Source organism: Ovis aries, chromosome 1, assembly GCF_016772045.2.
Source record: "Ovis aries strain OAR_USU_Benz2616 breed Rambouillet chromosome 1, ARS-UI_Ramb_v3.0, whole genome shotgun sequence".
NCBI classification, from domain to species: Eukaryota; Metazoa; Chordata; class Mammalia; order Artiodactyla; family Bovidae; genus Ovis; species Ovis aries.
Window position 1 is genome coordinate 74,706,197 of NC_056054.1, and position 12,784 is coordinate 74,718,980.

At 36.4% G+C, this 12,784-nt stretch overlaps 1 protein-coding gene across 2 annotated transcripts in view; it reads right to left on the reverse strand.

Moving 5' to 3' along the window:
* Positions 1 to 12,784, reverse strand: part of DPYD (dihydropyrimidine dehydrogenase) — a 930,457-nt gene that overhangs the window by 454,575 nt on the left and 463,098 nt on the right. The window contains exon 14 of one of the 2 annotated variants that reach the window (XM_060411987.1): positions 1 to 7,647. This exon is cut by the window's left edge and continues 46,980 nt beyond it. The exons of the other annotated variant lie outside the window; for it this stretch is intronic. Coding sequence (XP_060267970.1) covers positions 7,468 to 7,647 — 180 coding nt within the window. The 3' untranslated portion in view covers positions 1 to 7,467. The remainder of the gene's footprint in view (positions 7,648 to 12,784) is intronic. 2 annotated transcript variants of the gene reach the window in all.

The window sequence follows — 12,784 nt, forward strand, 5'->3', positions numbered from 1 at the left end:
TTTTCAGAGTATATAAGGTATATTTCTTTCTTTCTATTTAAAAACATATAGCATAAACACAACTTCAAATCTTCCATGGAAAACAGCGAGAATAAAAACATACACATTCATTTAATCAGAGGCATTAAAGTGAAAATGAAGTCACTCAGTTGTGTCTGACTCTTTGTGACCCCATGGATTGTAGTCTACCATGCTCCTCCGTCCATTGGATTTTCCAGGCAAGAGCACTGGAGTGGGTTGCCATTTCCTTCTCCAGAGGATCTTCCTGACCCAGGGATTGAACCCAAGTCTCCTGCATTGTAGGCAAATGCTTTACCATCTGAGCCACCAGAATCAGATGCATACATGTGGTTTATTTGCTAATAAATCAGAAAAAGAAACGTTGACACTATAATTTAATCAAGCGCTTCTTATCTTTCAAAAATCTAGTTTTGAAACACTTAAAATTTTATCTTTATTAACATAAAAGTATAAATACAAGATTTATATGCATCTATGACCTTTTGCTTCAAATGCAACCTAATGTTATATTCAAAATCTTATTTCAAAATCCTCAAAGATGTTGGAATCTGGAGGCAAATGGCAGAAACAATCATTTACTTCAGGTCTCTTAAAGGTGAGATGTATATGTATACCTCACTTCATTTATAAAGGGCCTATATTTTTCAAAGCATTAGTTTAATTTACTTACAGGAGAATTTTCATGTTTATTATTTCAACCATAGATAACTTTCTGAAATGAAAAGTTATATTTCCTTAGCTATAAAGAACAACAATAGCAACAAAACACATTTCTAGATCTTTTATTTTTAAAGTACTAAAATATTTTATAACTCCTCCAGCACTACTCACATGCATTTAGAAATGAAATACATATAATTTGATGTTAGACTACTCTGTTCTTACATTTTACTAAATTTAAGCAAAATCCATTTGCATGGTAAAATTGCATAAATAATAAAACTGAAATTCTCCCATTACAAATAATACTTTTTATTTCTTTAAAGCATTATTCAAACTTGTTTCTGTAGTATGTCTACTATTTTATGGTTCTTGGTGATGCATAAATGAAATATTAAATAATTCACCCAAGATTCAATTCCAAATCTTCCATCAGTCATATTTGCTATTTTTTATGTTATCATAAAGAGGCATTTTTTTCCTTAGATATGTGAGATATTTTTGGCACATGATACCAAATAACATATGTTAAAAGGAGGAACTGTAAAAACACAATGTGTACATTAATATAATGTGATAGAGTGTATCAGAGTTGATAACTTCCAGGCAAGCAGCATATTTAGATGTTAAAGCACATTTTAAGCCTTCCTTTACTCACATAATTTAGGTTTCAAATGTATTTCGCAATTGCTCACTGTAGAATAGCTGCAGAACTGAAACAAAACTTTCATATAAAACTGAAAGCCCTTTTGTTTCCACAAAACCCTTATTCTGTCATCCACTGGCAGTGAGTTTTCCAGTCATGTTCTCTGCCAGTCCTTACCAGTTTGCCAATTACACAAGCTGCTTCCCAGACATCAGACACAAATTCCACAAGACTGCTGTGCAAGCGTACCCTAATTAACCATCAGCTTAATTAGACAATTTACTGTGTAATTAGCAGGCAATTAGTCAACACCTCTCAGATCTTATTGACTGCTGTGACAGCCTTTCCGTCTCTCCACATTCCAATACACAACAGCAACCATGTTTCTAGCACTCTTCAACTCACTACAACATGGTTTTGGATGGAGAAGTGGGTAATATTATATAACAAAGGAAAAAAATCAATGTGTAGTCTGTCCAATTATTGAATTGTTTATAAACTTGTCTTTTATTTAATACTGGAAGTTCAATATTAAAGATATTTAAGTATCCACTCCAAAAATGGTGTTAGAGCAAACTTCTTACATCTTATTTCATGTTTTAATGTAAAACTGTAAATTACATGTGCTATGAATTATGCTCCATGATTGACTATGCCTGTAATAATTTGAGTGAATTTTCTGCTCTGTGTGTAAGAGAACTACTCGATTAGATCCTATTAATGTTAATAACAGTTACAGAACCAAACCCCACACATACTAACCGAATGTATTCTAGAGCTGGGAAGCATTTCCTAGTTCTCCGTGAATTATGAACAGGTTCAGAAATCAGAAAGGAATCATACATTGATGTTTTAACATTTACATTAACACATTAATTTTTACATGAAAAAGCATTTTTTAAAATGTTTTTCTCTGAGCCTATGTGTATATCACATAACATCCACTGCTCTTTGTAGGGCAATTTCTGATCCTTCTAAAAGACTTTCCCTTTTCTGGGGATTTTATGGTTAGAAACTAGTGGGATTCCAACAGCCATAAGAAACAATTCTTTACCTTTTTTCTTTTCAGAAATATTAAAGATGAAGTTTTAGGGATGATTTAAAAGTCACAAAATCCAGTGAGCCAACTTCATTCTCACCTATGGCTTTTCACTAATTGTTCTTCTTGCCTAGAACTTTTGGGCCCTTACATTAAAAAAAAAAAAAAAGAAAGAAAGGAAGAGAAAACCATTGCTAATAGGAAAATGTAAATAATATAGAAAAAATTGTCATAATAAATACATTAGCTTAATTGGTAAAAGTAGAATGAGATGAGTTCTGAGAGACAGGCAGAACCTATATGATAAAGTGATCTGTATAAGAATTTTGGAGCTTAGTTAAGAGCTATGAAAGCCATTAGACTATTTGAAGCAAAGGAGTGGCATGATGTGACTTAGGTCGTAAGAAACCAGTTAGACTACAGTAAGGAGGATGCCCTTTAGCCTATGGTATGCAGGTTCCCATGCAGGAAAGGCAGGAGCAGAAGCAGACAGGCTCTTGTAGGAAACTGGAATAGTATTTCTGTGAGAACTGATGGCGGCCCAGAGGTGGGTAATACTTACTAGTGGAGATAACTCCTTCAAGGAGATGGGCAAAATTATAGTGATTTTCTATGCTTTAATAAATGATTACATAACTATTAATGTTTTAGTTTGGCTTGAAGATGGTAATAATAATCATAACTCTTACTGACATGGTGTTTCACATGTTACAAATCATTTTTTACATCTACTATTTTTTTTAATTCAAACTGAGCTTCATTAGAAAACCATAAAAAAGGGAAAACAAAGGCTTTGCTGAAAACTGACTAACTGCAAGTTACTCTCGAATGCTTCCACTCACCCTTCCTTCCTCTCCTCCACTTGGGCCCAGTTTTACATTGCTGTCTTACAGCTCTCCCAGTCTTCTCTACCTTCATTCATATTTTTTCTCACAGGTATTTCACCTAATAACTTTCTAACACATTTAATCCCATCTCAGCAACTTTTTTGTGGAAGATCTGGACTAAAACAATTCTGATGCTATGTTAAACAGAAATAATCAATTAAGTGACAACCACAGCATCTAGAAAAATTTCTCAATATGAAAGAAATTTAAGAAATTTTTGTAATTTATTTTCACATAATTAATATCATAAAATGTCACAAAATTTTCACATAATTTAAATTTGGCACAGACTTTAGTAATGCGACTGTGTTAAAATAGAAATTTTGGTTGAGATTTTAAGGGGAATTGAAATAAATTATAAAAATAAATTCCCATTGAGTAAATTTCCAAATAGGTGACAAAAATATGCAAGTTTTCCTTATACCCTTCACCTTCAACAGAATACAAAAGCATTCTGGAAATTATAAAATTATTTCTTTGGAGGACATTAATGGTGTGTTTTGAGTCTCATTGCCATACCAAACTCCAAGAGAGTAGTTAAAAAGAGACTCTCACAACACTTGATATGTGTTCCCTGCAATTTTATTTCCCTCTTGAAGGGTAAAAGCACAATGCATGGTGCCTGACTCTGTTTGATATGTCTGAAGGGTAAAGCCTGAGCTGCCTGCTACAGAAAGATGAGCTATACGAGATGCAACTGTACCTTGACCAGTCCGTACTTCTAGGATTTGTCAGGGCAAAGGCACTATGGACAGTTTAGGAACCCTATAAAATAAGGCAGTGTGAGGCCACTTAAGCCCTATCCAATAGGGACACCTAGAGAGGCAATGAGGTCTCAGCAGAGGAAAGTTAATGAACCCAATGGGCTCCCAGGAGTTGTGCAGGGAGTAAGCAATAACCAAAGACGCAAAGAACCATTGCTGTGCTTAGTCATGCAGTCATGTCTGACTCTCTGTGACCCCATGGACTGGGGCCTGCCAAGCTCCTCTGTCCATGAGGATTCTCCAGGCAAGAATACTGGAGTGGGTTGCCATGCCCTCCTCCAGGGGGTCTTCCTAACCCAGGGATCAAACCCAGGTCTCCCACACTGCAGCAAATTCTTTACCGTCTGAGCCACCAGGGAAGCCCCAAAAGAACCATGGGGGAGAGTATTCCCTAATGACTAGAGGAATTTTTGTAGAACCCATGTGAGCCTAAAAAAGTATGGGTCCTAAAGAAGAAGAATATAGATGTAAAAATTCTATTTATCCAAGAAAATAAAATCACTCATCATGAACTGAGAGTGAAAAGTGAAAGTCAAAATCGCTCAGCCATGTCCAACTCTTTGTGACTCCATGGACTGTATAGTCCAGGCCAGAATGCTGGAGTGGGCAGCCTTTCCCTTCTCCAGGGGACCTTCCCAACCCTGGGATTGAACCCACGTCTCCCGCATTGCAGGCGGATTCTTCACCAGCTGAGCCACAAGGGAAGCCCATCGTGAAGTAGTGACATTTAAAAATTTATTCTTCACAATAATGCTTAATGCTATGTTAAATTCTAAAACATATTAGACTAGGGAAATAGTCAATAAGTAGGTACTTTCCAACTCCTTCATTTGGAGCTGCCTTCCAGAGGCTCACGTTTAAGAAAGGAAAAAAGGAACAAAAAAGAATCCATTCTATCTTATTTAATAAATCAATTTTATCAATTAAGTAAAATTTTATAAATGCTTAAAGAATGTAGAGAAGATAACCATTGGTCAACACAGTGACAGAGGACTTGCATCATCACTGGTCTTTAAATATTAGAATAGGAGAAGAAGCCTTTGTAAGCAGAAACGGTAAAATTAAAGTGTCGATAATGGAAACATAAACCCCATGACTAGAATGGATTAATTAGAAAAGAGAGACTTTGTCTGTTTGGGAGGGGAAGTGGAAGTAATCACTGAAATGGTGAATGGAAGCTACATCATGATTAATAGTGACTTCCAAACTGAATTACACAATTTCTCTGCTAAAAACTCCTTCAGGTCCCTGTTATCTATACAATCACATTTAAATTCACAGCACAACAGGCCTTTTCCATAGTCACCACAGCTACTTATACCACCTTGCAAAACATGCTGAATCTCACTTAAGATTCAGCTGCTGAAACTTAAATATGCTTGGCACACTCAAGACCATGGATGACCATGTGCTATTCCTTCTGCCTAGAATAAAGATACAGCTCAAATGTGAAGTCATTTTTCTTTTTAAAAAAGTAAAATACTTATTTGGAAGTCACATTTTTAGTCTAAGAATCTCTGCTGTCTTGTGTCAACATTTAGTCCTGCATCTTCGGTGCGTATTCTGAACGAGCTTAAATTTTCTAGAGCAAAACCATTTACACACACACATATACTCAGAGAGGCACACTATATGAATGGCCAGTGCCTAACAAATGTATGCTGAGTGAATAAGATTAAAAAAAAAAAAGTGTATATAAAGACAATTAACAGCAGCTCTCAGAATACATCTAGTCTAGTCCATATACCTAAAAGTGACACTTTTAGATAAATTTTAACTTTAATAGAGGGTGAATTTGGCAGAAACTAATGATAAATTGTTCCAAACATATGGGATATTGTGCGAAAACGTGCAAATGAATAAGCAGAGCAGGATAAAAAGGCCAGTGGACTTAGCTGAAATGAAAGAAGCAGATGGGGAAGTCGGGTAAGTAAAGGTAACTGATATATAAAGAGAAAGTGTTACTGAATGTTTCTCTAAAAAACTAGCTACTTCCTTCAGCATGTAGTGACACCTTATTTCAGAAACAGTGGTGAATATGAAGCAGTGAATACTGAATATAAGGCCCATTACAAATCATCTAAGAAAAAGAAGCATAAATACAACTACAATTTAAAACTGAACAAATTCTTATAAAATAACAAAATAGCCAATGCAGGCATGTTTTTAATAAAAATCTGAAAGTGAGGTAACCACTTGGCTTTTATATTTAAAGTTTTATTTTAAATGAAGGATTCTTTACTGGAAAATTACATGGATGGAGGAGCCTGGCTGGCTACAGTCCATGGGTTCGCAAAGAGCTGGACATGACTAAACAACTACCATACTTAAATGAAGGATAAAGAGTATCCTTATGCAGTATGACAAGCCTCTTGTGAAAAATCAAGACAGAAAATACAAATCCAAGGAGGGTATTATGGAATTCAAGTTATTTTAACTTTAACCAAGATTGTATCATTCAAATACACCTAGAATATGAATATTTTTCAGCTAGATAAATTTAAAATCTGCAATTGCAACTGAGACAGGATGAACGTGAAATCAGTTTCCCAACAGCAGGATTATACTTTGAGGAAATTTCCATTAGCCATAATTATGAAAATTTTCCATTAACCTTGATGCCATTTGCTTAAAAAAAAGGAACTGAATAAGAGGTATTTTCCACTACGTTAGGTTCTGCTACCAGCTAACTCAGATCAAAATTGTACACGTCAATTTATATTATTAAAAAACCTATTTGAGTCTCACTTTACCCATTCTACCAAAATGATTAACTAATTAACAAGTGTAAAATCACAGTCTGAAATGGAAAAAAGGTGGAAAAAAGACATAATTATATTGGAAAATTGATTGGTCTCCATAGTCAGCTAGCCCAAATGGTGAAATAGAAAGTAAAAAAACAAAAATTGAGAACACCTTAAATAACTTTAATAATGCACCAGGTTAAAAATACTACTTAGGTTATAATTGAAAGATTTATGCTTAATATTAGATGTGTGTTAATCTGTTTAGAAACATCACAATCTATATATTTTCTTGAATAAGCCTGGCATACATGACACGCTTGAAAATCATTCTTTTAGAACTTTGGTCTAACTTGCAAGATTTAGCTTCATCATTGCAAGTATAAACAATAATGGGCATGCAATATTCTTTTGTTGTTGGAGAAATCAAGGTTACATCAAAGGAGAGCTTGCTAAATTGTCTTGAAGTGAACACTTGGATGAAAATCTCTCATAGGACTACTACATGTGGACTGCAGCCTTTAATAAAATGCATTCTTTATAATCCGAGGATGCATCAATTTTACAAATTGTAAATTCAGTCAAATTTATGAATATAATTCATCTAAATAACAAAGGGCTTCCCTCATAGCTCCATCCATGGGATTTTCCAGGCAAGGCTACTGGAGTGGGTTGCCATTTCCTTCTCCAATGGGGTCACAAAGAGTCAGACAAGACTGAGTGACTTCACTTCAATTCCCTCATACCTCAGTTGGTAAAGAAACTGCCTGTAATGCAGGAGACCCTGGTTCGATTCCTGGGTCAGGAAGATCTGCTGGAGAAGGGATAGGCTAGCCACTCCAGTGTTCTTGGGCTTCCCTTTTGGCTCAGCTGGTAAAGAATCCACCTGCAATGAGGGAGGCCTGGGTTCGATTCCTGGGTTGACTAACCATATGAAAATCAAACTGTTACAACACAGAAATCATTGATGGTTTTATCATGCTAAAAGTTTCCGAGATGAAAAGTTTATATTGAATGTGTTTAAATAATTTTAAGTCCTTACTTACTGTATAGATCTATATTAGGAAAGCAATATCATACAGTAAAAACAAATTACTTATGTACTAAATTTAAAGCCAGAACTATAGCAGTGAAAATAATGCAGTGAACCATTGTTCATTTATTGTTTCACAGATTTTCATGATAAGATAATTTAGAAATGCAATAATAAAAAAATATTGGTTTTGATATAATCTTTTACAAACACGGATCTTCATTGCTCATAAGACTTTCCAAAAGGAGTTATGAGTAAATGTGATTTTCTATATTGTAATCCAAAGAGAATTAGCTAGGCACTAAAATATTATTGTGTAACTTATTTGTGAAATTCCCCTTAACAATGTTAAAGATTATTTTCAGTATTTATAGTCCTGACAGTGTTAGTCCTAATTTTTGTCTGGTTGATAGGTGCTAGCAATTTGTGCAAATGCAGGCAACTTCCTCTCAATTAAGATAATGTGGATTGAAACAAGATTCTGGAAATCCACATGGGAGAACAGACAACCGACATGGTAAAAAGTGTGCAAACCTTATTATGGGAAGGAAAACAGGACTATTTAGAAAGAAAAAAGACAAGACTTGTGGATAGGACATGAGAGCTGTCTCCAAGTAACTGAAGAGCTGTCATGTGGAATTGTGGTTTAAATTAGAAGCCTATAATTATTCATTCATCTAACAAGTATGGATTGCGTCCTTCTTATCTGCCAGACATGGTTCTTGGCACTGGGCATACAGTAGCGAGCAAGAAAGATAACATCTCTCTTCTTATGAAGCTTACTTCAAATGGCTAAAACAGAAAGTAGACACATAAATACATGAGTAAGAACACGGTAATTTCATATGGTGACAAGCACAGTGAAGAAAGAACAACCAAGGAAATGTGGGACAGACAGAATGAGATTTGAGTGGTCAGCAAAGAATTCCCTGAGGAAATGTTTCATGTGAAAACGGAAAGAGAAGCAGGAGCAGTTGTATAAAGAGGTGAAGGCAGAGCAAACACAAGTAAGCGGCCCTCAGAAAGGGAGGAGCTGCCCATGTCAGAGGGCAGGGACGGAGGACAGCATGGTTGGAGAAGGATGCTGCAGGACGACTGGCTCTTCATGAAAATGGATTCCCAGAGGTTTTTCATCAATCCATCTCTCCCCCGCCAGCCCTGCCTCTCAAGAACCAAAATAGACATAAACTCCTAAGTGCCACTTTGCGTGAAGCAAGGGGTTGGGAGACCCTTGGTGCACCTGTTCAAATGAACTCCAAATGCTGATGGAGACAAACTGCCTTCATTTTTAGACATGAATGTATCCAGAGAGGATATATAGATAAAAGAGTCTGGATTTGTATCAAATAGATGGTGGTTCAGAACAAGGCATAGCAGATTTAAACCACTGAGTGAGAGAAGCCACACCTACGCTCCTGGGTCCTGTTTGAGGACCCAAGAACATGAATGAAGCTCTCAGGGACCAGTCAGCCACCAAGAAGGCTGTCAAACAACAGACGCACTGGTGAGAACAAGTAACATATCACATGGGGCAAAAAGAAGCTTACCCAACTGAGCCTTGACCAGATTACCAAATTATAGGATCAAAAGAAGATTATTTATTGTTTTAAACCACTAAATTATGGGACAGTTTGATGTACAGCAATAAATAAGTGAGACAGAAATGCTTGCTAAAACATGTGGCAACAGATTTCAGATTGAGAGGCAGGCAGAAGCCTCTCTTGAAAACTCAAGAATAGTCTGCTAGTAACGTCTGGGAGAATGCTAGCGGAAGCTGGGAATGCAGTGTGAAAACTGTTATTGGCGACTGGGAAAAGAGTGGACTGTATTATGTAGTGACAGAACAATTGGCAAGAATGTCACTGGTGATAATTCAAAAGACAGAAAATGTACATAATGCATTTGTGGATCCGACTAAAGATATCTCTAGACAGAATGCTTTAAGTGTTGGTTGAGTGTTTCTTCCCAAGTATAATAAGGTACTGTAATAGAGAAAAAGAGCCAAAAAGGATATATTTGATTGCCAGAGTAAAGCAAATGAGACTAGCATTTGCTGGGTTGGAAAAAAAAAAAAGCTATTATTTATACTTTATCTCTCCTGGAAGGAGATTTTCAAACTAAGAAATGACCACAGGGTAAGGATGGCATCAAGGGCTTTGCTAGATGATACTTTGTTAGAACCTTACAAAGATTTTGCAGGAGTCCTAGTGGATTCTTTCACGTAGACAATATCGATTCTAAGCATCTCTAGGATGCTGTCATAGCAGCAACACATATTCAAAATGGAGAGAAGTCTGTCTCAAGGAATTATGGATGTGGCTCTGGGGCATGATTCAAAAGGTTTTTAAGAGAGTTTTTCGTGACATCACTATGATCTAGGATTAAAATGGATAATTCAAAATAAAGGAAAGAATAAGAATTCCTAACTTTCTATGGGCAGAAACATTCTGAAAAGGCTACTCAACTGCCAACATGGGCCATGATTGGTCCTTTCTAAATAAAAGAAAACAAAACTCAGAAGGCAGAATCAACAGCCCAGAAGGTAGGGCCAGTAATGGAGAGGAACAATGGATTAGGGAACCACTACTTGGGAGTCGAATGGGCTTCCCCGGTGGTGCTAGTGCTAAAGAATCTGCCTGCAATGCAGGAGACCTGGATTCGATCCCTGGGTCGGGAAGATCCCCTGGAGAAGGGAATGGCAACCCACTCCAGTATTCTTGCCTGGAGAATCCCATGGACATAGGATCCTGGCGGGCTACAGTCCATAGTGTTGCAAAGAATCGGACACAACTGAAGCGGCTTAGCATGCATGCATTTGAGAAATAGGTAAATACCATCTGCTCAATGGTGGGAAAAACAGCAAAATCAAATCACAAAGGGGCATACATGCAGCATGGAAGGATTATTGCAACTGTCTTTATAAACACACCACCTACAGCATGTATATTGCATCTTGTAACTTGTTTTGTCCCAAAATGTACAGTGGAAGTGACAGTGTGTGACTGGGGTCTCTGTCTCAATGGACCTTGAAGCTTCCACTCTTGCCTTCTTAGAACACCAAGAGGAAAGAGATATTATGAAGAGATGGATGGGGGCCAGCCATCTCAGCAATTATAGCAACTTCAACTAGACACATGAGTGGAGGCATCATGCCAGTCCCCAGGCATCCCTCCAATTGACTGCAAAGGCATGAATGAGCCCAGCAGACATCATGTGATGCAGAAGAACTTCCCATATGAGCTCAGCCAAACTGTGTGTGTAAGTGTGTGCGCTCAGTCATGTCTGACTTTTTGCAACCCCTTGGACTGTAGCTCACCACGCTCCTCTGTCCATGGAATTTCCCAAGCAAGAACGCTGGAATGGGTTGCCATTTCCTACTCCAGGGATCAAATCTGTGTCTCCTGCATCCCCTGCACTGGCAGGCAGATTCTTTACCACTGGGCCACCTGGGAAGCTCCTTCAACCAAACTACCAGTGTATATAACTGAGTGAAAAAGCAATTGTTCCAAGGCCTTGGCACCTTATTTAACTTTCTCAGACTATTATAGTTGATCCTTGAACAATGCAAATTTGAACTACACAGTCCACTTCTTTGCAGATTTTTTTTTTCAATACTTAAGTACTATAGTACTATATGGGCCCATCGTTGGTCCAATCTGTAGATGTGGAACCACAAATACAGAGAGTTGAACTATAAAGTTATAAGCAGATTTTCAACTTTGTAGGGGGTCAGTGCTCCTACCACCCATGGTGTTCAAGGGTCCAACTGTATTTCATCTAAAACACTTTACTATCTATCTTATAGAGATATTATGAAGATTCAATGAATAACTTATGAACAGTATTTGCCAATGTCCACGTCCATGCATTCTAAGCACTCAATAAATGGTAGTTAGTAATATGTATAAAAATAATAATCATAACAACGACCTCCAATTTCAAACAATAAGTTTAAGACGGTGATACAGAAGCAACCTTGAACAGAGACTGGAATTGCCCAGGTCAAATTTCTCTTCCCTAGATGGCACTACATGTCCATACTTGTTAGCCTTTCTCTGGGGTATTGATTTACTTGGAAGAAAAAAAAAAAAAAAACACCATATTTTAAAATCAACAATTCATTTATGTTAATAAGTTAGACTAATTTATGTCATGATGTCTCCGAAGGCAGAACTATAAAACATGGATGCAACTTGTGAGAAGGCTGATTTGGGGACAATAAATGGAATATATTTCTAAACTAGATCTTTCTATAGCTATAGCCGGCTGCATTGCCTTAAAGATCTAGCATGTTCTGTCACTAAAAGGATTCAAGAACAGGCTACATTTTTTTTTTTTTTTCGGTCAGGGCTCTTGACACATGAGCTTAGATAATTCAGCCAGGTAATCTTTATTTCCCTTGCTGATACCGTGTGATACTTACACTGTTTTCTAAAAAATTCTCTGTATTTTTAAAGGCTTAGTCAACAACCTAAAACTTAATATGCAGTCTATGCACTTAGAAATTCCACTGACATTTTCATTTTTAGACATATAAACATAAACTACAAAAGCAAACCTAGGATATGGAAATTTTAAATTGGCCTTTTCTCCCTTGATTGAGATCAATACTCAGAACAATCAATTTTTTTGTGTTAATTATCTGTTCATATGGCTAGAAAAAAAAAGCTCAATATGCTGTTGCCAAGAAATCTATGTATTCATTTACTAATTCATTTATCCAAAGAATATTTATGAAATATTTATCAAACTCTTCCTATACACTAAGCATTGTGCTGGGTGGTATAAGACTATTTTATGGCAACAGTTACAATCAATACTTTGATGCCAAAGAAATCATGAACAACCTTAAATATTTCTCAGATTTTAGTTTTCAGTATTTTATGTTGAGAGAAACTCATTATTTGTATATCTATTTACCTAATTATTTGATACTTAAAAATAAAATATATGCATTCAAGACATTAAAAAATCAATCACAAGTGTACTG